The 26,588-nt window shown below is 44.8% G+C and overlaps 1 protein-coding gene across 2 annotated transcripts in view; it reads left to right on the top strand.

Annotated features, from left to right (window-relative positions):
• Window positions 1-3,189: 3,189 nt before the first annotated feature.
• The window catches only part of LOC135414226 (uncharacterized), a 28,924-nt gene continuing 5,525 nt past the window's right edge, over window positions 3,190-26,588 (top strand). Inside the window, exons 1-18 of one of the 2 annotated variants that reach the window (XM_064654736.1) lie at window positions 3,190-3,314; window positions 5,080-5,183; window positions 5,693-5,807; window positions 7,037-7,211; window positions 7,818-7,929; window positions 8,919-9,025; window positions 9,845-9,971; window positions 10,532-10,652; window positions 10,926-11,011; window positions 12,069-12,193; window positions 13,461-13,520; window positions 17,356-17,422; window positions 18,588-18,682; window positions 20,252-20,380; window positions 21,824-21,938; window positions 22,739-22,876; window positions 23,553-23,719; window positions 24,149-24,237. In XM_064654736.1, the coding sequence (XP_064510806.1) occupies window positions 5,090-5,183; window positions 5,693-5,807; window positions 7,037-7,211; window positions 7,818-7,929; window positions 8,919-9,025; window positions 9,845-9,971; window positions 10,532-10,652; window positions 10,926-11,011; window positions 12,069-12,193; window positions 13,461-13,520; window positions 17,356-17,422; window positions 18,588-18,682; window positions 20,252-20,380; window positions 21,824-21,938; window positions 22,739-22,876; window positions 23,553-23,719; window positions 24,149-24,237 (1,922 nt within the window). In that variant the 5' untranslated portion in view covers window positions 3,190-3,314; window positions 5,080-5,089. The remainder of the gene's footprint in view (window positions 3,315-5,079; window positions 5,184-5,692; window positions 5,808-7,036; window positions 7,212-7,817; window positions 7,930-8,918; window positions 9,026-9,844; window positions 9,972-10,531; window positions 10,653-10,925; window positions 11,012-12,068; window positions 12,194-13,460; window positions 13,521-17,355; window positions 17,423-18,587; window positions 18,683-20,251; window positions 20,381-21,823; window positions 21,939-22,738; window positions 22,877-23,552; window positions 23,720-24,148; window positions 24,238-26,588) is intronic. The other variant, XM_064654735.1, reaches the window with a different exon arrangement.

Here is a 26,588-nt window from a genome sequence, read left to right as displayed (position 1 = left end):
AAAGGGGACTCCAGCGACAGGGGTTTCTCAGGCCCTGAGCCTGGAGGGGAGAGGTGCCCTCCCCTCCCTCCACGCATGTGGTCCCATGGCTGGTACAGAGACAGCACACTGGGCGTGGAGAGGAAGCAAGAGAAAGTTTATTGTTAGGAAGGGGTTTATAAAGCTTTTAGGAGGGTCAAAGGGGACCAATCACAAGTTCAGGGTCACACAGAAAAAACCATCAGGTAAAGGGTCAACAGCCAAAAAGAAGGGGTTAACAAAGGACCAATGAGAAACACCTCAGGACACCTTCCCAGGACACTCTGTATGGGACACACTTGTCGTGGGGGGTGTTGGGAAGAAGAAAGCATGAGTTAGCAAAGAGACTACAAAAAGCCATTTTGAAGCATGTTTAAACAAGTTTCTCATCAGATTCACTGCTACATTTACCCAAGACAAGGAGCACTCAGACAAAGAGCTTGATCCAGGTTTTCTGTGCAGCGTTGATAGTTGGGAGCAGCAGACTCCTCCTGGGATTATCAATGCCAGAGAGTTTGTAAATTCAATTTCACAAATCTGTATTTATGAGAAAGCCTGGATGTTCAGTGGAAAACTAACCCATGAGAATTGGGAAGACCTTTTAAAAAAGTTCATATCAAAAAGAAGAAACTTATTTTCTGCACCTGATTCCATCACAGAGCATTTTTCATACGATGTTCAGCACTGAAACAAAAGTTTAAAAACTGCACCAGGTGTGTATGTTCAGTCTTGAATTCTGTTAGAAACAGCAGGAGGAAAAAATAGTTCATACTAGGGGGGAAAAAAATCAAATACTTTCAAGCCATTAAGATAAACTGGAAAGTTATTTTGGATCCATTAGAATGATCATGAAAATCCCCTGATGAAAGTGGAAGGATGTTAGACAGTTAAAGAGGTTAAATCACTAAAGAGCAACTTTGTCAGACCTTCATATTGGTTAGATTGTTGCCCTGGCAAGACAGGCAGTTCCAAGCACTGTAATTCTCACAAAAGTAAAATAAATAAATGGTTAAATGTGTTCTCTGTGATTCTGCATGTCTCTGCTACCTCTTCTGGATTCTGGTGGCCTAGAAGCAGCCTCCTACAACAGAGAAACACCAGTAAGCAAATTCCAGCCTAACAACTCTTAACAGACTCTCAGAAAGCAGGTACACAGGGAAAGGAATATACTGTCCCAGGGCAGACGTGACAAAAGTAATGTGGAGCTTCCCATTTCCCTAATGCCTTGGATAGTGAGGGCCCTGAGAGACAAAAGGTTTCGGGGGACATGGTAATTGGTGTGGGAATCACTCAGGAATGAAAATGTAAGGGTGGCCCGAGGGCCCAGCTCCCAGCAGGCAGCAGGAATTTGCCATGGCAATTTCTTTGTTCCCAGCCACTCCCATTTTACCCAGCAACCTGTTTAATATTAACTTCTACTTCTGAGGCCTGGAGGGGGAAGTACCAGCAGCGAGCTGTGGGTCACTGCAGGCAGATGGGACTGAGAAGTGAGTTACACGTTGCCCCACAGTTCCTTACAAACCTGTTGTTACTTACAAACCAGCTGTTCTCCAGGGCTCTCTCTCCTTTCTCATCTACACATTGTAGTTCCGACTGCTCCCAAACCATCATCAGCCATGTATCACACTGCAGAAGCCTGCTGGGCACAATTCCAGAACCTAGGATATGCACAAGATTGCAGGAGCACCCTCAGAGAGCTGAGTGAGCAGCTCCATTTTGTCTCAGAGACGTACGGGTTCATACGGGAAGGCTGAGCTATAAACCCAACAGGCTGATTTTCCACTGGGTTTTAGGAGAAAAATGGCAAATCAAGCAACACATTCTTACCCCTGACTTATCTGACAGGCTGAACTGGGGTGCCCATTGCATAAGATCATCTTGAGATGATGCTGAGAGTTGGAAACTGAGTGACTGGCTTGATTACTAAATCATCTTGCCTGATAGCATGTTAACAATGGGATGGCCCAGATAGATTCCTAGAATACTGCAGATTTAGTGGAAAATTAAATGATGTCATTATAATTTGTGCATTTGTTCCAAAAATGTTATTTTGCGTACACATTTTCTTTACAATACATCTGACTACCCATCCCCTCAGGAAAAAGATACCGTTCACAAAATCTTCAGCATCCATTTATGGCATCTGAGGATGCAATCTATCATTCCTGCAATTAAATTCTTTCCAGACTGGGTAACAGAAGTCAGAGGCGGATTGTCTTTGTAACTCAGCAAGTTTTGTTTGAAGTTTCCTTGAAAGTGTTTAGTTGAAGAGATTGGAAGGACGTAGAAAATAAGACACCATTTGTTACTGCTGTGTTAAACAAAAGTTTCAGGAAATCTCTTTTGAAACGGACAAGTGTAAAGTGCAAGTACTGCTTTAACAACCTATGTTTTACAATTTCCTGATTAATGGATTGCAGTAAAATCAGTTCCTTGACAATGATTACTTCAGCAATACATTAGCAATTACTTCAGCTAGTTTTATGTTATTCGTGGACGCTGCATGGAATCATGTCTGTCTTTTATCCCGTAAATCAATTCCTTCATGGCCATTTAACTCTCAACTCTGATATTTTCTGCAGAATATAAAACTGAAACATGCACAATACCAGTGCATTAGATATCAAAGTATCATGGCTTTTTTATGAGGCTTTTTATCAGTTTAAAAGTCCTTGTTCAAAGCTGCCCTAGAACTGCTAGAATGGATTGTCTTTACAGGAGGAGACTACAAGAGTTTTTTGCTGTGAACCCAGCTTGTATTCTTGGCGTCACCAGGCGTCTGCATCGTACAAAATGTGGCCACAACTATCTTTAGACCTACAACTTTCCTCTCTGGGGAGGCCAAGAGCTGGGCAGAGCTCTTACCCTGAGAAGGAAGAGCTTTAACTGCATTTAGCAAGGTTGTGGGGGAGGCATGGATGTGATTCCCCAGCTTTTTAGGCATAGATACAAAGTGCCTCAGACTGCAAAGGCATTGTTTTAGTGAGTAATGAATTCACTGATTTAAAAAAATCTAATAGCAAAGGAATCTGAAAAATGAGAAAAGGGGAAAATCTGGCTCTGTGTGAACAAAAATAATCACAGAAGCCATGAAATGGCCCCCTGAACCCCAGGCAGGGAGCAGTTGTGGAGCTCAGCTGTGCCTGTGGTTAATAATAAATAGACTCTCTTGGCCAGAAGTCCTGGCCTGCGCACCCCCATGTGCTGCCCGCCCCCCTTCCTCCACCTCCTCCCAGGCTGCCCAGGCACCGCTCCAGTACCCACCCAGCCTCCCTCCATGAGACGGACACCCAGAGGTAAGAGACATGCCAGGCCATTGCTCCGTGAGGGCGGATACACCGGATCGATCACAGGGGACATGAGTAGGGACAGTTTGGAAGAGGGAGGAGAGCTGGTCTGTGCTAGAGCTGCCTGAAACTTGCACTACGAATCTGCAGTTTGGTTGAGAGGCAAAAGGCCGTACAGGTCTTGCTGCAGAACTTGCTAAGCTTCAAAAACCTTTGAGCCAGCTCAGGCTGAGTGTTGGCTGAGTTTCCAGTGGATATCAGCTCAGCCGTATTGGGTTTCAGGTGGTGACCAGCTGGTTTTTATCCACCAGCCAGCACAGCTTGGGCACTCCTGGCTGTTGTGCTTCAGAGTTTGGGGGGTTGTTAAAATTCAGAGCACAGCTCGAGCAGCTCAACCAATCCTTGGCGTAACCTTGTTGCCTTGATTAATTTATTCCAAAGCTGACTTTACCCCAGAGAGTGAGGGCTATGTAGGCACACACACAGCAATACCAGAACATTGGCATGAGCCCATGAACTGCCCAGGCTACTGAGCTTAGCACTGCACGGTTGTAAGCATGAAGTAAGAGCTTTTGTCACCTTTTTTTTTTTTTTTGTCATTGCATGATTCCATAAACTTCATTAAGATAATTTTTAGTCCCTATTAACAGTTTGGAAAGTGGAAAATCTTAATGTTTCGGTCAGGTGTGTATTGTGTCTAGTTGATCCGGTGACACTTTTCTTATGTAACACAGCCCAAGCTGTCCTGTATAGCTGAAGTCTTTATATTTGGGCAAATATATTCTTCCTGGGTATAAGAATTTTCTATATAACTGTAAAGCCACACACTGTACTGAGATCAGAGCCATGTTCCGCTAAGTGTATCGTGAACACAGTACTGTATTTTACTTAATTTGCCATCTAAATTAACAATAGGTACAAAGGACTGAGGAAGGGAATCCTTTCCTCCTAGTGAAGGGGTGAGGAATAGAGAGACTGAAGGGATATGGTTAAATGCCCAGGGAAAGTATGTGAAGCAGCCAGGCATTAAGTGAAACTGCCCCAAGGCCTGGACCAGACCACTCTCTTAACATTTACAGCTCTCTCCCCCTCTTTCTCTGTTTGGGAATGAATTTAATTAAAGTGAAAAGGAGTTGCTAAGAGACCAGAGGAGTTCTGGAGTTTGTTGCTGGGGCTGAATTGCCACTCTGCTTCCAAGGCATTGCACTAAGAAGGATGATGTAACGTGAGCCTACATAAAGCACTCCCTGCTCTGGGGAAAGCTGCTCTTTCCTCTTTGCAGTTCCAGTCCAATTTGCCAGTTCTCATCTCCTTTCTGAAATGCTTATTTTCTTCTAGACACCAGCAAAAAACAGATTCATATTTCTATAGCACTACGCTGCCTTGTAGATTTCTCCTTGTGACCTTTCATGTTGGAGGTGGCAGTGGCTGAGCCTGAAATCTGTCATTGGCAAGTTGCTTTGGAATTTAAAAAGTTGCCTGCTTCAAAATTCTCCCTAGTTTTTTGCTTCTCATCCTTTTCTCTGCTCTACCACGATTTCAGCCCAGCGTTGATAATGGGCCAGGTGACCCCTTGTAACTCCATTTCTTCAGCATAACATTTTGCTTTGACACCCTGGCTCATGCTTGAAACACCAGGAAACTCCAGGCAATCTCCTGGACAAGGGTTGTTTACTTTTCCAAGATCAAGGCAAGAGCTGATATTTTTAGCTTCACAAGGTCACATCGTTGCTAAATTACATCTTTCATTTTTACCTGACTTCCATTATCTCAGGACCATCCATATGCACAAGATGATTAGGAAAATAACCTCCAGCCTGGGAAGACATGTGTCCACCATGGCACGTGGGACCACCCAGGTGAGAAGATTTCTGCATGGTGAGTAGTGTATTCTGAAACAGTTCCTGAGTGGAAAGCATTTTCCTCATCTGAATGCAGCAGAGACCTTGGTGGCAGTTGAGCAACAATTGTCTTGGTGTACGATAGTCTTAAAATATATTGAGTTACTATGGTATCCTTGGTGTTTCCACTTATAAAACATATCCCTGTGTTTGGGCATGGTTGCAGGACTCAGTTAGTTCACAATAATGTTCAAGCAATGTTCCTGGAGCAAATAACAACATGACTGCAAAAATGGTGGCAGAGGACCATTCACTGATAGTGATGAGGATTATAATTCATATTAACAGCAGAGATATTTTACAGATATTTCACTTACATGAAACACAGCTTCAGTCTTGTTGAAGTTATTTGTAAATTCACCCCAAAGAGCAGCTGAAGAGGGGGATAAATTTGCTGTGATGAAAACAATTTGCCTTTTATACAACAGCTCACTAGTTACTACAAATACACATACAAATAACTCACTTTTCTGTGTTTATGCCCAGGTGCTTATGTCAGGATTCATCCCTCTGTCCAGGAAGCCCTGATGGAGGGGAGACCAGTTGTAGCCTTGGAAAGCACGATCATTACTCATGGCATGGCCTATCCTCTGAATCTGAGGTGCTGGATTTTGATGTTCCTTGTTCAACAAAGTTATAAGAATTAAGCACATACCTGGTGGATCGGTATCAGTATTCTTGATCCAGCCAAAGCCGTTGCAAGACCAAATGTAAATGTCAGGTTTCTAGGCATGCAGAATATGAGTTCAAGTGTTAAAACATTTGTATTTGGACTTTTAAGGACACATATGGGGAGCCTAGTTATTAAATTTCTGTCTTCCTTTAAAATATGGCAGCAGATAATGTCATCATTTGCTCTAAAAGAGAGCTACCAGCCTTTTCAATTGCAGACTTTGTACAGACATTGAAAACCCTCTGCAGTTTCTTTTCCTGTATCTTTTGTAATGCAGAAAGGATTGAAACACAATAGGGAAATCTGTTCCTTAGCCCACTCAGAGCAGCTACTGTGAGAGTTGCTGGTCCCTCTCCCTGCCTTCTATACCATGCATGGAAAACCCCCTACCTCTACCTTTTATTTATTAATGTTCAGTAGACTTATGTTTTATTGAGTTACATTGCACTCTCCCCCCCATCCTTGCTTTCAGAAAGCACAGGAATGTTTTGGTATTGATTTTCCACCTCGCTTTTTACCTGGCCACTATTTTGCCTGACATTCTGTCTTAGAATGAAGCTCTGAAAACTCAGTTTTGGAGAAGAGGTAGTTTCAGTAGTTAAAGTTTGCCTAGCATATGTCCAAGTAATTCAGAAAGGGAAAAGAAGCTGCTCTTAAAAAGGATAGTGTATGCTAGTCTGCAGCCCTAGAGTACCCTTAGGCAGCAGCTTTTTGGCACTGTTGTTACTCTATATCTAACTGCTTGAATTGTGAAAAAAATATATTCTGGTCATTTGACCAGGGCTTAAATTAGCCGGGGTTTCTGTGAAGATCTATGATCTCAGAGAAATAACAGATAAGAAATACAGAGAGGTCCTATTTTGAAAAGATCCCTATTTTCAGTAGTCTATTGTACAACCAGGTTTGCTTGTAAACCACATGATTTTTCTTAAAACTGAAGCACAGAGCTTGGACATTGCTGACCTGAAAATGGGAGCTTTACACTTCTGCAAGCTCAAGAGCAAAGACTTCTGCCACTAGGAAGACACGGAAGAGGAACAGGACTTAGCCCAAGTCACAAGAACTGTAAAACTGAGAGTGATGGCCATCAAACATGGCAGTTTCTTGCCTGATTGTTTGCCTCCCTAATTTGTGATTGTTGTCTTATCTCTTTTTAGCATGGCCATAGAGGTGGAAGAAACTGTAAGAGTAAATGGAGCAGTGCCAGCCACTGTAGGTATTTTAAGGGGCCAAATCCATGTGGGACTCACAGACGAGGAACTCGAGTTCTTGGCAAGCAGTAAAAATGCAGTTAAAGTGTCTCGGAGAGATTTTCCTTTTGTTCTCAGCCAGGTATGGTACACAGACTTTCTGTTGTGGTCTTTTCTACATGGCATTAGTATAGTGCTCTCCAGGTTCAAGCCAGGTTGCTTTTAAACCTCTTGAAAATATAAAGTAGTATCTTCCTGGTAAGCTCAAATGTGGTCCTAACTACAGTAAAAATACCACAGAGTAAGGGACTAACAGCCATGAAATAGGGCTCCTGAAAAGTCATTCTGGATGGGCTGGCAAGCCATGAGCACTTGGCTAAGAATATTCTTATCGGCACGATAAGGCATTATCACACTGCGTGCAAACCGTGTGACACGTTGGCCATCGCGAGCTCAAAGTGACAGCTAAAGGTGACACTAGCTGCCCATGATGACTTCTGGTTGGAATGCCCTGGGGAACAAAGGCCTTTGCTATCAGGGCAAGAACAGCTTATGTAGCAGGGATGATGGTGGATGATTCCTCTTCCTTTTTGCCCAAAAGAATATTTGTATCAGAATTTCACTGGTCGGTTGGTGACAGCAGGCTGTTGTGACATTGCTGCGTGTCAGACCACAACCACTGCTGCCCACATGCTGTGTTCTCCATGTCACCCTGGGGCACTGGCTGTGACTGGTTGTTCCCTGACAGGGCCTGTCTGGTGGCACTACTGTGTCTGGAACAATGATTGCTGCACACAAAGCGGGAATTCCTGTGTTTGTGACAGGTGGCATAGGAGGTGTCCATCGGGAAGGAGAGAACAGTAAGAACATCAATGCATTCTATTTTTCTCTATGTTGCTGTTATTTAATTCCATCTTATTCCTTTTCCCCAGTCTGTCCTACAGTAACTGTCTGTTCAGAAGAGTAAAGTTATCATTCTTCTTGACCAAACTATGGTTATTTTCTCCCCAGTATCTCCTTTCTAGAAGCTTCAAAATGTTCCTCTTGAGCACAGGCCAGTTGTTAAGAGGGTGGGGGTTTCTCTTTATCTTTTGCATACATGTGGTTATATGGATATTGTTTGCTGGTGCAACAGGAGCTGACTGTACCTCTCCCTCTTTGTAATGGTTGGATAATCTGATACTGGCTACTGAACCCAGTGTTGCTATCAGCTTCTCCCAGATGAGGAGAAGGAGAGTCTCACCACAAAAGATGTTTAGACTCTGGACTGTATTAGAGGTGTGTAGTCCTCTCTTGGCAGTGTAGTCTGTGAATTAAGTAAATTCTCTCTTCTCAGCCATATGTATTTCTAGCATAGCACAAATGCAGTGCCCTGCTGTATGCCATCCCTTTCAGATGTGATGTGAATTCCAGACCAGGGAGTTTCCTGAGGTCATCAGTGCTCCTGTGGTGCTTTCTTTTTTTTTTTTTTTGCCAGCAATGTCAGTTCTAAACTCAAAATCTCCTTCAGTGATATTCTATCTCCTTGAACTTCATCCTTGCTGTATAACACGTTTTTCTTTCTTTTCTACCAAAGTTTTGCATACTCTTTATCAACATGATCACGGAACCAAGAGATACAGTACAAGGCTGCACCTCTGCCCTCAGCCATGTAGCTTCTTTTTGTCAATATCTCTTTCAATTTCAACATGTAAAGGCACGATCTAAACCTGTAATGTGTTTGTGGACCTAAGCAGTTACAAAATCAGGCAGTGGCATCCCAGGCAGACACAGCTTTTTAAGAGGGCGGATCACATCAGCTTGGAGTACAACACAATCACCAACATGATGACTGCTTGTCCCCTGACAGCTATGGATGTGAGTGCTGACTTGACAGAGCTAGGGCGAACTCCAGTTGCTGTTGTATCTGCAGGAGCCAAGTCTATCCTTGATATTGGCAGGACACTGGAATATCTGGTAGGTAGCATGGGCAGCGGGGCCTGAAAGCAGATAATGTTGTTCTTTGTATAGAGAATGCCCAGTGGCATGAAGATAGTTACTAAGCCTAAGACTTTTAGAAACTATTACTGAGAGTACATGAAGCCACATTTACAGTTCTGTAGTCCTGGGGCTTACAAGCACTTGGCTACTCCCTAACATAAATCTATCCATGTCCAAGGGGCTGTTCCAGCAGCTGTTCCAACTGAGGTCAAAGGCAGTGCTAACCATGCCCTCTTTCTCTGGCCTTAAATTTGATTTTCTGGGAGAACTCTCCCAGAAATTGATGGATGAGGAAAGATCCATCGAACACTAAATAAAATCAGAATTAAAATGGGAATCCGGATGATTTTCAATAGAGTCACCTTTAAAAGTTTGGTATGTTGGAAACCAGCAGAGCCAGCACTTCAGGTGATGGCCAGCATCAATACTTCTCAATTGCAAACAGAACTCATTTATATTCCTGTCAGCTTATGACATATCATCAGATCACAGGGTGTTACCTTGGACTCAGTGTTGTGCTAATGACAGCTGCATGGCTTTTGATCAGCTCCAAGCACAAGCAAAGGACGTGCATGCCTCCTCTCTCAGTAAGCCTGATTTGGTCTAGCCATTTACCATGTCTGGCTCTTTGCTTTGAAATATGTTGTTGGGAGAATGGAATAGAATGGGATGTATAAAAATAACCAAGTCCTGTGCTAAAGAAAGGCAGTTTCTTTCTGGGTAGAAGGAAAAAGTCCCACTTGGGTTCCCTTTCCCCCTGCTGATTACCTGCTTGTCTCACCTCCACTGCTGCAGGAGACTCAGGGTGTCTGCGTGGCTGCCTTTGGAGAATCAAGAGAGTTCCCAGCCTTCTTCTCACGCCAGAGTGGCTTCCAGGCACCATATCACGTCCGGGACGAAGAGGAGGCAGCTAAACTCATTGGTGTGTTTTAGACAGGAAAGGCCCATGTGAGGTCTTGGAAAAGAGGGACACAAGGATCACCTTGGATGAGGCACTTTCTTTAACTATGGAGAAAAATTTACTCTGAAAAAATACACCATCCCACCTCCTCCATTCCTGCTTCAACAGTACTTTGAAAATGAAGTAGCAGGGAAGTGCAGTCTTTACAGCAAGTAAAATTGCAAGCCAGCTGCAGCCACTTTGGCATGCTCATTCATTTATGTTCTCTTCACACTGGTGAAGTGGAGGGAATACACAAATTAATGTGTCGGCAAAAACAGTTTCTGGACCTTCAGAAATGGAATCGGTTTAAAAAAGACAGAAATCCTTGCCCTATTTGCTGTACAGACAGACAGACTCAAAACAAAAAGGGAGATGTGAATTGGTTGGTGGCTGGAGAAGACCCTGATCTTGGGTCGGCTAAGAACCAGAGCTTCAGCTCTGTGGGTTTCTTCACCCTGCACCCACTCTACTCTATCCTTTTCCTTCAGCACTTGACTTATCCAAGGAGAACCACTAACAATCTGCCCATCCTCTCCCAGACAGTGCTCTGGGGCTAGGCCTGAGCAGCGGGGTGCTGATAGCAGTGCCCTGTCCCCAGGAGCGAGCTGCCTCAGGCCAGGTCATCGAAGAGGCCATCCAGCAAGCTCTCAGTGAAGCCAGGTGAGAAGCAACCTCAGCCTCATCCTTTGCTCACCCAGTGGTCCTGAGGCAGTAAAGGAATTCAGTGCTACAAGAGCACAGCTTAACCTTGGGCATGAGTAAGCCCACAACATACTTTCAACTGTAGCTTTATCTAACCCAAAGCTTGTTTACAGGACCTTTTTATGGTATGTGGTTACGGAGATAAAAGTATCTGCTAGCAACAGTGCTTCTCCTCTGATGCTCTTGCAGCTCAGTCCTTCTCATCTACAGGCATTTTCTTTATATTTGCAGGTCCAAAGGGATCACAGGCAAAGAAGTGACCCCTTTTTTGTTACAGAAGCTCATAGAGTTAACTGATGGGAAATCACTGGACTCCAGTATCCTTTTACTGAATGGGGAGATAAAAGGAAGTAGTCCAGTGTCTTTCATATCTCTTCTGATGGTGCTTGGTGGAAAACACTGCCACTTCACTGACAATCTAGCAAGGGGCAAACATATCAGTATCTGCAAATAGATGAGAGTTTAGCAGCTGCACCCCGATTTTTCAGGAGCATCCTTACTGTCTTCACCCCCTTTTACATTAAAAAATGGAGGGCAAAACAGACAGCAGGTGGTCCAGAGCCTAAGGAGATCCCTCATATCTGACCCCCAAGCTTGCCTGCTCTGTGATGCAGTGTCAGGCCACTGTTGCCCATGGTGAGGTTGCTCTCTGGAAGGTACCTGGGCTGTACGTCACACTGCCTCATCCAGCACTTCACGTGGGTGTGGAGTAAGAGAAACTTGGAAGAAAAACACCCTTGTGTGAACAGGAATCCTCTCACACAGGCAAGAAAAATGCAGATCTACTGAGATGCCAGCACAGAATCTAAGAGGGCCAGATTCTCATCCAGGCTCTGCTGCCAGCTCTCTAGGAGACCTGACCAATCAGAGCAGATTAGTAAAGTCATTTTTGGAAATTAGAGCTGTATGCAGATGAAAAGTGGGGCTTTCAAAGCCTCTGATACTCTGCTCCCAGTGCAAATACTAAAAAAATTGCTTATAGTGACTTGGCAAAATCTCAGTAGGTATCTCTTTCTGGAAAGCTGGCCAAGCTCCTCTAATGTTTTTAGACTCTCAACTCTAATTTAAGCACTTCACCTTCTCTTTTCTCTGTGAAGCCTTTGCTTCTATTCCCTATCTGTCAAATGGAGAAGACAGGTTTTCTTTCTGTGGATACTGGGGGAGGAAGGTGAAAAAAAATGAAAATATCAGAGTGTTTATGCAGTACTGTAACCCATTATACATGCCCCAAAAGGATTACAGTGTGGGGAATCAGTTCTACCAAGCCTCACAGCACATATTTCCTGCTTTCTCCCTCTCCGAATTCCTACATAAGCTTCTAACAGGTCAATCTTGCTGGTATTTTTTTTTTTTCCTCAAAGAAATGCCAAACAGACCTTGCACTGATCCAGAACAATGCCAAAGTGGGCAGCTGCATTGCAGTAGCCCTGAGCAAAATACAGAAAGCCAGAAGGAAGGGGAACCTACCTCGTCGAGGGGACATGACTGCACCTCAACCAGTGAGTCCTCTGCTGGCCTCCACATGATGCCTCTGTGCTGACAGCACCAGATAAATTTATATCTATTCCCAAAAGTAAAAAGTGACTCAGCCAGAGACCAAACTTTCTATTTCTCACTGTCAGACATTCTCCCTTTAGTACTTTTTATTCTTCACAGATAAACATCTTCTCCTCCCCCCTCTACCCACATTTGCAGGGAATAAACACTGACAATGGCCTAATCCTATTAAGTCTTAGACCATCAAAGCCATTAAAACTTTAATCACATTTTCACCTTTTACTGTGCCCTTATGTACAGCTTTGACTGTATTGCTCTTAGTGCCAGGGAACTCATGACTACAAGAGTAGACCTGGAAGAGGGTGGAAAAAGATATTTTGAGCTGCAGAGCCGTAAATGTTTATAAATATCTCTTTTTGTTGGCCTCCTGCTCATGATTGACAAAATCACAAGAGTTACAGCACATCCAAACAAGATTCACTATAACCCTAATACTCTATTCACTCTCTTTGATTTTGTGTGTGCCGTATAGTTTACAGGAAATCTATTTTAGGTGGTCTTTAGAGAGCTGAAAGATTTTCTAAAACCCATTTGCAATAGGATTTGTCAACATAAAAGAGGGCACTGACTCCAGAGGCAATAACCCAGCATTTGATGGAATGAGAAAAAACAGCTGTATGTCCCCAAAGAATCTGGAAACTTCCTGTTTGTGGAGCTGTACTGCTTATTCTGGCTTTGAAGGACAATAAAAAAGCAATCTGTAAAGTGTCACCGGGTATGGCAATTCCTCCTGGGAGCTTGCAAGAAATGACTGCATTTTTCTGCCCACTTTTTCCCATTTTCTTTGCTTTTTTCCACAGTAGTGCTTGAATGTTGCTGAGGTTTGGTATGTCAGAAATTGTTCCAAGAGAGATGGCTTCAAAGGCACTAGCATGACCTGACTCATGTGACTTCTTACATTACTCTGTCACCTCACAGAGAAACCACCAGCATCCCTGTGTGCACAGAGTCACATCCCACCTGCCACGCTGGGGAAGGCTATCAGCAGGCATAATTCAGAAACCAACATACAGAAGAGATTTTGATTCTTTCTAATTGGGATTGTACCAGCCTGTGTCTAGCCATCCAAAATAAGCACTGGCCTTTACACTGTAAATGAGACAGCTTTCAAGAGGGGTGGGAAAAGTGACTAGAAAAAGCAAACACGACTTGGAAACTTTTTCCTCCAGTCCTTCCAACCACTTTTTACCTCTTTCTTCCCTCTTAAAGGTGGTGATTGGAGGTATCAACGTTGACTTCATAGCCAAGGCGCAGAACCCTGACATCCTGGTACTGTATCTATAGCAGTTTTCTTACCACCGTTGCATTTCCAGCTACTTTTAAAGGAGTGCCTTTAAAAGGGGACTGGGGGGGAAGGCATTATCCATGTATGATATCCACATGTCTGTATGCACACACACACACAAGCAGGTGTAGTGCTACATATTTGGTGTGTTGTCTAGGTGGGCAATGGAGTGAAATATAGTTACCTACTCTGTCTCCATGCTGAAAGTCACCATCCCTGCCACTCAAGACAGGGACAAAGCAATCCATACAATCTCCACATAGGACTCTGGCCTCTGCAGTCTTTGTTAAGGTGCCTTGAGGCTGTTTCCTGATGCCTCAAGCCCAAAGAGCTCTTCTAGCAGAAGAGGTGCCCAGGGCACTCTCAAGTCACGTATACAAAAAGCAATGGGTAAAGACCCTCACTATGCTGTGTCAGCCCCTGATTCAAGACCCCATAGTGAGGAAATCCCCAGCTGAGAGCCAGCTCTGGCTGTCTGGGACTGCCTTAGCTGTGGAAAACAGCATGGATAAGAGCAAGAGTCTCAGTGTAGAGTACTCATGAAGGATTTGAGTCATACACAAAAAAAAATAAATAAAAAGGGCTTTAAAAAATAGAACATTCTAAATGTTATCAGACCCTTTTCCTCTCAATTTGGTTTGAATAAGAAACAACCAAGAAGCTCAAGTGGAACAGACCTGAGACTCCTCTATGCAAATGGTGGCTGTTTGCATGGTCTGTAAAATTTTTGTTTAGCTATATGAAGTACTGCAGATTGAGGTGGTGAAACTTCCTCAAAAATTCTCTAGTGTCTCAAATTACCCTATGCTGATCATCAAGGCAGGAAGCTTTCACCATGAGATGGGGCAGCCTCAGTCAGATAAGGAAAGATGTGATGGGAAAGCTGTCCTTAAGGAATTTGGCTGTTGCATGATACAAAGACCAAACAGTGTTATAATGGTCAAGGGTGAAATATGCTGTGGCATTGGTTATGAAGGCTTGCAAACCCAAAAGTTCGAGTGTTTCACCTGTGATCTAACCAATACCATGCATAGCCCACGCTCAGCTGTCAGGACATGTCAGGACATGTCGGGACATGTCAGGACATGTCAGGACATGTCAGGACATGTCCAAGGGTGGATAGGCATTTCTTGGCATGTCAGACATGAGTGAAAATCCCACCTATAGCATGGTGAGAGGGCCAAGGACCACTATAGCCCCCACTGGGAACTGTTGGCAGGGGAAAAAGGAGATTTTTAGTGTTGCTTGGAAAAGTGAGGTGTTAGCTGCCCTTCTGTATAGTAGCAAAGCCTAGAGCTGATAGTCCATCACGACAGCTACCCAAATGCCGAGCTGCAGGAGGATTTCGGAACTGACATCCAAAATGTTCCTGCTGACAGCTACTGTGGTTAGGCACAGAGGAAAAGGCTCTCTCAACAGCATTGCTTTGTTTTGACTTTTTAAAGAGATTTTTTCCAAAGGGCTCAGCACCCAGCAGGTCCCACCTTTATGCCTGTTAGATTTGTTGTAGAGCACTGGGGTACCACTCGCACCTCATGGTGTCTCAGCAGGAAAGCAGCTGTATTCTGTCCTGGTTGCAATTCCCACATGGCTTTCAAGGCTACCCAGAAGCTAAGTGTTTCATATGTAACTATCTGACCTGCTGAGAAGGTTGCATAGTTTTGCTCAAAGAAAGGTGCTGGAAGAAGCATTATGGTTATAACTCCCCCAGGACACCCAGATGTTGAGCAGAGTCTCACTTTTACATTAGGAATTCAAATCTCTTAAGACATTGAAGAAGGTTCCAGAGGCTCACTCAGTTCTCTGAAACACTGCCAGAAAGCATTAGCCCAGCCTTATTTCATATCACTTCAACAAGTCCATTTTCATCTAAGTTCTTTCATCTCAGCCAGCCCCACCCGACCACAATGTAGAGGAGATACCTGAGTACCACTCGGAGTTACGACTGAAGTGGCAAAGTGTGATGAGAGTAATTCATTTTTTTTTTTCTTCAAAAGCTGGCTGCTGGTTTCTCTCTCACTGCACCCACCTGCTACTTTAAAGAGAGATCTAGCACCTTCATTTTTTTTAGGCCCTGTAGGGTTGTACAACAGCAGAGCTCACCCACAGGTGGATCCTTGAGCAGGAGGCTGGTATATCTGCTCTTAGGGCAAGGCTTGGCATAAAAACCCAGCAACTCTGCCTCTGGGAGCACAGGGAACTAAAAGAGAGGATCGGCATGCCAGGCAACTAAAGGACTTCATGAGTATTTTCACCATTCCTGCAAGCATCAGTTTTAGAAAACAGATAGTGGAACTACATAAAACACAGTTTGTGCTCATTACTGATGGCAGTGAGCACCCTCTTTTAAGACTGAAACAGTGGCCAGTGTTCAAAGCCATGTTATTTGACTTGCCTAAACAAGCACCCTTGCTTTTTACTTTGGAGTGTTGGGGTTTTTTTTCCTTGGCTGACTCTATTACAGATAGTGAGCTTCAGAGTTAAAATAGCCGAGCTCAGTGCTTTTGAAATCTGCAACACTCAACAGGACACAGTTGTAGATGGAAATATCCTCATTCCCAGCAGTGCCAGTGGCAATTCCCAGGGAGCATGAGGAAATGTAACCAAGGGGCATTTGCGTTAATGAGAAATGACAAGTAATGGAAAGATGGACAGAGGCCATAAGTTGTTTATGTAGAGGCAGTTCTGCTCAGGTGATGTGAACAGTTCTGGGCTTGGAGAATTGCCAGACAGAAAAGTAAAGATGTCAAGAATTAGCACCAAGTCTTACAAAGTACAGAACTGGGGAGAGTCGGAGCTACAAAAAAGAGCCTGGAGGTCAGAGCAGAGTAATAAAAGAGCATACTGAGGTGGGAGAGCAGCCTCTTACAGTTGTAGGGCTGGATGCAGGAGAAAGAGTTGTGTGCAAAGGATAGATGTACCGCTTCATGCAGGGGAAGAAGAGCCCTTGGGGAGCTTCAGTTATACCCTATGAAGATCACTATGACTGCCAGTGGCAAGCTGGCTCCAGAAATGGAAAATATGTGTCAGGATTTTATGAAACGAGAGCTCTAAAACCATTTGATAGTCAGATGAAGCGCAGATTGATCTGAGCACTTACTGATGTAATTCTTCTGGCAGAGGAATTAGGAGATGGGTGAGCGATTGCCTGTGTTCTGACACTTTGTCTATTTGTGACAGAGAGGCAGATGGACAGAGGAGTGGAAGGCAGAGGCAAGAGAAAAGAGAAGTTGATAGCCACACGTAAAAAAGAAGGGTATTTTTTATGAGAGAGATGTTTGGGAAGCAAAGGGTGAGTGAAAAAATCTTCAGACTTTTCAGATCCTTCCATGAATAAAGTACAGAGGCAGTACAGGCAAAGGTAACAAATATCATTTTAGGTTCAAAGAGGAAAATAAATAAAACCCCCAAATTGTTTAAGGTGGGAGCTAAGTGGCCTGGAAAGCAGCTGCAGAGCCCGTCAGGTCTGGGTCAGCAGCTCTGGAGTCCCAGGCTGTTCTGAGCAGGTCAATTCAGACTGCTGCTCATAGCAACAGAAACGCTCATTAGCGTTGTTGTAGGAGGTCTTCGCAAATAAGACCAAAATAGCAATTCATGGGGAGATGAAGTGGATCTCCCCTTCCAGAAAGTAGCCCCTTGTCATTGAGATTGAAGTCTACAGATGGCCACAGAAGTTTGTATTGCCCTCAGTCTGTTAGCTGGATGCCCTCTGCTCGCTGTCCTATATTTCAGCAACATCAACTTCACATGTTGATGGAGACATAGCATCTATGCCAAGCAGCCCTCCCAGTTTTACCAACCAACAGCTTTTTCTTCCAGGGTGGTGGGCAAACAAATGCTGGAAGAGTGAGACGAACCTTTGGCGGTGTTGGAAGAAACTTGGCAGGTGCCTTGTGCTTGGGTTTGCCTGCGGGTGCATGCCAGCTGTGATTCGTCCTTTGGTATTCCTTCAGCAGCAGATGTTTAATGTTGTCAAGATTTGGGACACATTAGGCAATATACCAGTGGGCAGACTGCTTGGAAAAGGCAGGGGCCATTCCAAGAAATAAGAGGGGAGGGAGTTGAGATCAGAAAAGGAAGGTCCACAAATATGAAGCTAACTAGCATATAGCACCCTGACCCCAAATCAAAGTTAAATAAGTATCAGCATTCTCCAATGACTACTGAGCAGCCTGGCCCTCAGATTTAATTAATGCCAAGTTGTAGTCACAATAGAAGTATGTTTTGAGTAAGAATTTGAAAGGAATAAGCTTGTTCAAAGGTGATCAACCATGTACTATGGACAAGGGGGACTGGGGTACAGGAGTTACTGTAGAAGAGAAAGGGCTACAGTCCTTGGCAATACGAAAGGATCCCACTGTACCTGGTGCTCCACCATAAGAAGCAGCAGACCAGTCTTTGTGTATTGAAATTAACTGGGGCACATTACAGAAAGATGTTAGGATTATTCCTGCTTTTAGATGTTTCCAAAATCTTCCTAACATAAATCTACTGTCACTTCAGATCACTAATGAAGAGGCTTGAGTGTTAAAAAAAACACCCCAAAATACCCATGCCACCCACTGAGGTATAATTTGTAGTAACTTGAAGGGAGAGGATGAAGGGTTTCCCGTGAATCCACTTAGATTCAGTGGTTCTAGTGAGATATCATTGTGGGAACAGCAGTGTGGGAAGGCCAGCAGCAAAAAACGCCATGCACAGAAACATTATGGGAAAACCTACATGCCTGTGATGATAAAGGAATTGATGCCAAAAAAGTGCAGAATTTTCTTCCCCCTCCTCTTTTCCTCCACTCGCAGATGTTCCAAATAATCCCAGATTTCAGAGTGCTGGTGCAGCTTTCTGCAGAATCACCTCACTCAGCTCCAACCAGTCATTTGCAACAGCTGCAGCTGAATTTCGTCTTGATTATCCTTCTAGGCAAGGACTGATGAGCATTAAATTTTCCAGGAGAGGGCTTTCCTACAGACACCCATCCCATACAGGCTGTCACTGTGTTCCCACTAATCTGGTGGATTTGTTAATAGCTTTTGTTTCCATTTGCTTTTTAGACTGTTTAAGCCGTCTTGGACAAACTCCTCTCCTTTTATCAGCTGTGGTGAAGGATGAGCATTTACAGTCTGTCCTGCACTACTGCCACCACATGGTATGTTGCACAGCAGTGGCACCTCAGAAACACAGAAGTGATGACAATATGTAGAGGGAAAAGTCTTCTAAACCCTGGCAGACATCAGAGCCACCTTTCATCAGGCTTAGAGTAGGAATAATTCAATGTTTCTTTAGTTACAGGCAATTGGAAAACAAGGAGCTAACCCCATAAGCACAGGCTAGATGTATGTAACATTTAGAGTCTAACTATGGGGTCTAAATTCCACTCCAGCAAGTGCTTGAAGAAGGTAGAGGTAAATCAGGAGGAACCATGAAAAATTCTAGTAAGGGCTAAGCACAGCAACAAATATGTAAACCTTGACCCTGAGGATACACAAAGCAATGCCAAAATCAGCCTGGCTTGGGTAAAGCCCAAGACAGAGAAAACCTGGAACTGGGATTGCAGGCTGGACACCCCCCAAGCTCAGAGGAGCAGAGTCCTCTACAGAGCTGCAGACACCCCCCTTACCTGTGCCCCAGGGGAATACTTGGCTTCAGCAGCAGCTTGTCCACCCGGGTCAGGGAGCCAGGAGCAGCAGGAGCTCCCTGGGCCATCAACGCAGAATATAACCACCCCAGCAGGGAGCAAAAAAAGCCAGGAGGGCAGCCCTAACCTAGGGCATAAGGCAACTCCATAGAGAAGAGGCAGGACTGAAGGCAAGGCAAGGTTGATACAGCCCCCAGGTGAGGCTAGTCAGGATCATTGAGGCTTATGAGTGCCCTCATGACCCTGGTACTCAAACAGAGCCCATAAGACCTTAGTTCTGGCTACCTTAGCAACTTAACAAGTTGAGCAATGAGAGCTTGAACTCCATTTTGGTTTATAAAGGCTTCATAGCGGCTGGTCTCTAATCCCTCCTCTACACAGCACAGTTTGTGCCACCAAAGTGAGCAGTCTCCCAAGGAAGGATGGACTTACTGGCCAGCTACCAAGCAATCCTTACTTGTAGCAAAACACATTCCTAACTGTTGGAGAGGACCCTTTCCCTGAAACTGCCACCTTCCCTGTCATTTCTCTGTCCACGTGCTCCTTCCAAGACATGCCCTGAGTTCTCTAAGCGGATCATTCACAAGACCCACAGGGGAAGGACATGTCACAGCTACGTCTGCCCCACTGCTGCAAAAATGGCTCCAAGGCTGCTTTTAGAATCCAGCTGGGCAGTTCATGAGGTGGCCAACATAACTGCTAGCTGCAGTGTGCCACCAACACATGCCAGCACGTCAGCAGGCCATCAGAGTGTCACACAAGCTACAGGAGTGGATGACTGGAGCAGACAGGGCTGCAGACCACTGTTCTGTTATGACAGAGACACAGCCTGTGGAACTGCATGGCAGAGACCTGTCACTCTCATTTACTAAAGGATTGCTTTAACCTGTGTTGCACTGAAAATATTAAAAGATAGCCATGTGCCAGCACTGTCTAGACTGAGATACCGCTGAAATGCTGCTTATCCCAAGGGAGGAGGGTGCTGGAAGGGAGAACAGCGAGCTGGGCTAGAGAAAGATTGAGCCAAGTGTGTCAGGGAAGAGAAACATGCTCCATGTGTACCTGTCCTCCCTGTTTCAGGACATGAGTGCTGTCCTTCAGCTGGAGGGGAAGAGCACAGCCACTTACTGTGCTGTGGTCACCAGTGCTGGGGAGCTCAGCATCGGCTTGGGAGATATGGACATCCACCAGCAGATCACAGAGCAATACGTACGCACACCATCTGATTTGTAAGCTTTTCTTATGAGAATGAGTGTGGACCTGTGACAAAAGGCCACTGGTAAAGCCAGTACCGGGGAGAGCGGGTGTGCAGAGGGACGTGAGAGATGCTAAAGTTAACCCCAGCCACTGGCCACTGAGATAGCAGCATGAGAAGCCCTCTGTTGCTGCTGACCCAGGTGGAGTTTCTATCTGTTTCTGGTCCATAAGTATCACCACTACTATGATCCATGACACATAGGCCAGAATCCTCTTCGTTAACTTGTCCAAGCTAACCTATAATTTTTGGTGCCTTAAAGCCAGAAATAAATCCAGTCTGCAGAAATGATATTTCTCCTTATAGAGAAAATAATAAAAAAAAAATGGATAGAACACTGGTTAAAGCAAGTTTTCCTGTTCCATCCCCTCGCCACCATTCCTGTTGTTTCTACACGCTGAGTTGTATCAACAGAAACTGTTGCTCAGCACATCCAAACATTCAAAAACATCAGGGCTAATGGAAGCAGTGATTAAGGACTGATTCAGTGAAAGCCCCTCACTGCACTCTCCTTCCCTACTCATTCTTTTATTGACAGAACAAAAGCCTGTGCTTCACGACTGACAGCAACATGAAAGTTAAGTGCAATTTACTTACCAGTGGTGTCTCCCTGAGGTGGAGCCCTCCTAGGCAAAAATGTGGTCACCATTCCCACTTACATCCCCACCCTGCCTCCCCCAAGCCTTGGCACAGAAAACTGTTACATGACAGATTAATTCTCCTGAGCTCTATGAAACAGCTTTGGCCAGTGGAAATTCTGAACCAGTCTTCTTCTGCAAAGTGCATTCTGGCAGCACTTCTTCCTGCCAGGACTGGCAGAGACACAGGAGGGATGCTGCACAAGTGTCTGGAGTGCTGGCCTTGCACCCAGACAGTGCTCGTATAGCCCCAGAGAGCCAAAGGAGAGAACAGCAGCTCCCCACTCTACTGCTCCATTGTCCTCCATCCCTATGGGATTCAGTAGGGCCAAGGAGTAAAATGCTGATGAACAACCTGTCTTAGGAGGCACTGTGCACAGAGGACACCTAAATGACATGTGGAGTGAGAAAAGGTGTAGTGAAGCCAGGCATGGCACAGGGAATCCTGCAGTGGCATTAAACAGCAGCATTCTCTCTCCCTGTAGTGGTCTAGTGAGTACCAGCAACTATCTTTCTTTGCCAGAGGGGCCCTGCCAGTTGAGTCCAGCACTTGATGGCACGGAGCAGGGGAAGGAGAAGGGGAAGAGATGAGGCAAATGGAAAAATCCATTTCCCTTGGTGAATTGCTCTTGTAGGTTCATACCTGCACCTAAGGGCTGCAATACAAGTGAAAATCCTACATCAAGTCTAACTAGCAATCATTTTGTCCCTCTGCAATGACTCAAGCTGTCTCTCCTCCGTGTCCTGGATTTTCACTAGGTGTCCCAGTTCAAGGAGAACCTGTGTCAGGCCCCGCTAGTTTGCATTGATGGAAATGTGCCTCTTTCCACTATTCAGTACGTCTGCCAACTAGCTAAAGAGCATCAGCTAGCAGGTAAGGAAAACTTGCCCAGCCCTGGCCCTGTAGCTCCTTACAGCCTGTGTGCCAAGACATTCTGTGCTCTGTGCACCCCAGCCTCCGCTGCTTGCTGGAGATACCCAGTTACTGTCTGACATGCCTGTTTCTGTACTCTGCTACTCTGTTTCCAAAGGACAAAACATTTCTGATTTCTCTTGAGTTTTCCTCTTTCTGCAGCTAAATCACGATTCCTGAAGTGTAGTTAGTATTGCCCTTGGGCACTACCAGAAAGCCAGGGGAAGCTGTTCTCATTGTCTTTAATCTCAAGGCAAGTGCCAATTTGAGCACTTCTGCCAGTTGAGCAGCAATATAGTTTGCTTCTCAGAATAAGTCCTAAGGCATTTTTTGAGAGGTTTTCTTTCCCACTTCCCAAAAAATAAATACCCCCCCTCCACTGGCATGCTGGGGACCTTTCACAAGGCTTCCAAAACCTTTGGAGTTACACCTTCATTTTTAAAAGCAAATCCTAAAAGAGGACACAATGATCTTAAAATCTGGCAGAGGCCCCAAAAGCAGCTAAGACAAGTAACAAAACTGAACTCTGATGGTATCACTCCGGAGCCAGAAGCAGCTGTCTCATTGCTGAGCACTGAAAAGTAGCCCTTGGGAGACCTTGTCACAAGCATGGGGGAAATAGTATTTAAGTTTCTAATAGATTACTTGTGTAACTCCAGTTGTGCAGATCACACTAAGCCTTCTGCACTGCATCCTGCTCTGACGTAGAGATGAGCCACTAATTAATTAATTAACTAACCAATTGCATTGTTGTTTTGAAGTGTGCTATGAGCCAACAGATGAGAACAAGGCCTCTAAGCCGTTCCTCTCAGACAGCTGGAAAGCACTCACATACATTTCCCCCAACCTGCAAGAGCTAAGAGCAATAAATCGGACCCTTGGGAACCCTGTGCCAGCAGGTATTTAATACTCAGAAGGATCAGCAACACTTTTAGATAACCTACATCCTGGAGAAGAGCATTTTCTGCTCCAGCCCCTATTTTAAGCAAATTGGGTTATAACGGTGGAAATTCTTAAGTACACTTGGTGTCTTGCACCTTACAGCCATATCTGCATGGATTGTATGGACTGTTGATCTATCAGAGAGCACAGCAGGCCTGGGATGGCTCCTTGTCTGAAATCAGAGATCCCATTTGCCTCACTTCATCAGCTAAGCAGGAGCAATCTTTGGTTTGTAACCATGTCTCTGAAGCACAGTACTCTGAGGCATCTGTCCCAACAGTACCATTCTGTGCAGATATGAAACACCCTGCCAAAGGCAGGTGGAAATCCAACAGCATTAAGACAAGGAAGGTGCGCTTCAAGACAGTTTTTTTGATCTCTACGGACAGGTTTAGTCCCTTTGAGTGTTGGATTCCCCAGCATAGAAATATAGTATGGAAGTCTAACACTGAGGAATTCCTTGTTTCCCATAATTTGGAGAAAAAATATTTATCAACCACATCTCAGAAGTGCTCAAAAATACTAGTAGAGGTGCTCGTAAATAGGCTGTCAGCCTATTGTCAACTGGCTGAAAGGCCAGTTGAGGACCTTTACAGTTTTCCTTTACACGGTTTTCCTTCCCACTCTCTGAAGAGCTGCCATCCAGGTTGGAGGATGTTGTCCAGACTGCAGTGGCCTTGGCCTGCCCTTTGCTGGCCCATCTGCAGTGTGTGGTGGTGACCCTCGGCACTCACGGCATCCTCCTGTGTGGCAAGAGCCTGGGAGGGAGCATCTTGCTTTGTCCAGGAGCTCACGAACAGGTAAGGGTGCAGCAAACTAACTCTTAGCTCTCAGTTGCTTCTTTCTTGGACCATATTGCACTGTTACTATTTCTGGTGGCACGGCAGCAGTCCTAGGAAACATGGCATCAGTGCTGGAAAATGTATGTGTTTGGGAGGTGGAATACACAGCTCTGAAAGAAAATCAAGTTGTCTGTCCATATACTGCTGGCTCCTAGCAGCACTGTTTATAGTCAGTTAGTTTTAAATGTGCTTACATGAATATTCATGACTGCGAGCTTCCTTTTCAGGAAGCTTCATTTAAATTATCTCTTCCAAAGTGTGAAAAAAGATTATTGCTTTTTTTTTCAGTCTTTTCTTTTTTTGTCAACCATGCAGGTCTGGCATCACCCACATCAGGCCTTATCAGCTTTGGCAATTCCCACTAATTTCCCTTCTCTACTCCCACAGACTGCTGCTGCCAGCCTCTGTGCCGCCCACTACCCCACCATCCCCATCAGCAGAGAGGAGATAGTCAATGTCTCAGGAGCTGGCGACAGGTACATTGCTCACTGCTTTGTACTCTCCAACTAAGTGTGGAAGGGCCATAATCGGATTTCTTTGAAATTTTACTGCAAAGGCGAGAATGACATTCTGCTACTAGAGGAAGAGACACCAAAGACGTGAGAACAGGGCTGGTTACTGTGATTCCTTGCAAAGCTCGATAAAAATGTCCCCTGAAGCATCTTGGAAGGCTTGCCATCATTAGTTTTGCTTTTCTTTAAGATCCAAGCCTTTCCTGGCAATCTAAGAGTTCTGAATTAGTCTGGGCTGAGCTGCTAAAAGCAAAGTAAACCACCTTACATCAAAGCTGTCTAACTAACTAACTGCTTTACTTCCACACTTCTCCAGTGGAAGTGGAACTGCCACTCAATAGCAAAAATGGCCCTATAAAAGCATTTCATCAGGTTCTGCATTTGCCTCTGGCAATTTTGAAGCTTTTGCTTCAAAAGAGTCTGCTGTATAATTCGCCTGGCTGTTCACACAATGCCGTACATAGGAGTGGGAAATGACAGCTATTTTAGCTAGCCCTGCTGATCAATTCTCAGTCTGTCAGAGTAATATTTTATTATGCTCCTTTTAAACTTGACAAACTATATGTAGCAGGCAGGGTTGTTTTTTTTTTTCTTGCTTCTCATGGTGAAATAATTGATTCTGTCCTTTCATTGCCTTGGGCCAGACCAAAAGTCTGTATGTGACAGATATTTTCGTTTCTTTTTCTATGCTTACCTACCAATAACTCACCATTGCAACACTTCTTTTTTTCTATTATCAGTGGGCAGAATGAAAAGGGTTTTCGTGGGTTTTCTTTGTTTGTTTGTTTTTAAACATACAGAGTCCTCAATATTTGACTTAGGATCAATCAATAACTTCCTGCCAGGCTAGTTAGCCCACTTAGCACCAGGACATGCTCCTTGTGTCCCAGACCACCTCTGAGATGAGCTGACTGCAACTGCAAGCTGGTCTTCTCTAGGGTTGTTTGGAGTAATAGGTGTAACAGCAGGAAAAGGGGCTGGAGGAACCTCATGGAGTCAGCCTGTCCTAAGGAAAGCTGAGTTTTGCTCATGATCCCAACAGATGTCCCCAGTGTCTGCCAGCCCCTCCAGGGAGCCTCCTCTCTGCACCATTTGCTCAGAACACCAGTACCCCTTACTGCACAACAATTTTTTCTAGAGGCTAATGTAAACTAAACGTGTTCCTTAGGGATTCCTTTCCCTTTTAAAAAAGTTAAATTAAGGGAAGACCAAAGGTGAGATAAAGCATGCCACTGCCAACCACCTCTATTGAGTTATACTGGAGAACCTGGAAGTTTACTTTTCCTTCCAAATCCATCTGACAGCTAGGGGCCCAATGCTGCTCCCATTCCTGAGGTAACGTTCGTCTGGAAATCCCTCTCCCCAGAGTCCCCAAATCCATGTGGGGGAATTTTCATAGTCCTCTTGTTTGTCCAGGGTTTTCTTTCCTAATAACCTCAGCTGCTCCTCTGAGCTGCAGAAATTCCTATTCTACAGAGTAAGAGTGCCAAAACAGGCTGCAAATGCTAGGACACTGCAGTGACATACACGCCATCTCCACAGCACATGAACTGGTAACATTGCTCAAGCCCAGCCTGTTGGCACTTTTAAAGGACTGTCATAGAATCACAGAATGGTTGGGGTTGGAAGGGACCCTTAGAGGTCATCTAGTTTTAACCCCCCTGCAATGAGCAGGCACATCTTCAACTAGGTCAGGTTGCTCAGAGCCCCATCCAACCTGGCCTTGAACATCTCCAGGGATGGGGTATCCACCACCTATCCGGGCAACCTGTACTTGTTTCACCATTCTCATTGTAAAGAATTTCTTCCTAATATCTAATTTAAACAATAACACTTCCACAGCTTGGCCCCCGTGAACCCTCACACTTTTGAAGCACTGGTCAGGGGAGAGTGCACACCCAGAAACAGTGATCCAGGGCACTTCTTGCCTTTGACCCTGTGGCTCTCCCACAAGTCCAGAGGTGCTGCCCAAGGAGCTGAGTGTGTGTGCAGTGGCAGCAGCAGCTGTTTGCTCCTTGCATGGGGCTGCCGTGACAACATAACACCGCCTGCCCGCACACGGCATTGCTAGGGGATGCTGCCCCAAATATTTACTCTCAACCTCTGGAGCTGTTGAGAGACTGAACACTTTATGGAAGTCATAATCTTCTGTGCCTTTGTTATGGATAAAAAGATGTTAAGGTAATTAGCCCAAGTGCAAAAAAAGGGCTCTTTTTCCCTTCCCCATAGATGTGCTTATTAATCCTTCTTGCCATGGTATTTTCCTTTCCTTGCTTCTTCCTCTCAAATGGCATTGTCTTCTCCCTTCTCTTTCA

The sequence above is a fragment of the Pseudopipra pipra genome, chromosome 5 (genome assembly GCF_036250125.1).
Source record: "Pseudopipra pipra isolate bDixPip1 chromosome 5, bDixPip1.hap1, whole genome shotgun sequence".
NCBI classification, from domain to species: Eukaryota; Metazoa; Chordata; class Aves; order Passeriformes; family Pipridae; genus Pseudopipra; species Pseudopipra pipra.
This window is presented reverse-complemented; position numbering and strand designations above follow the sequence as displayed.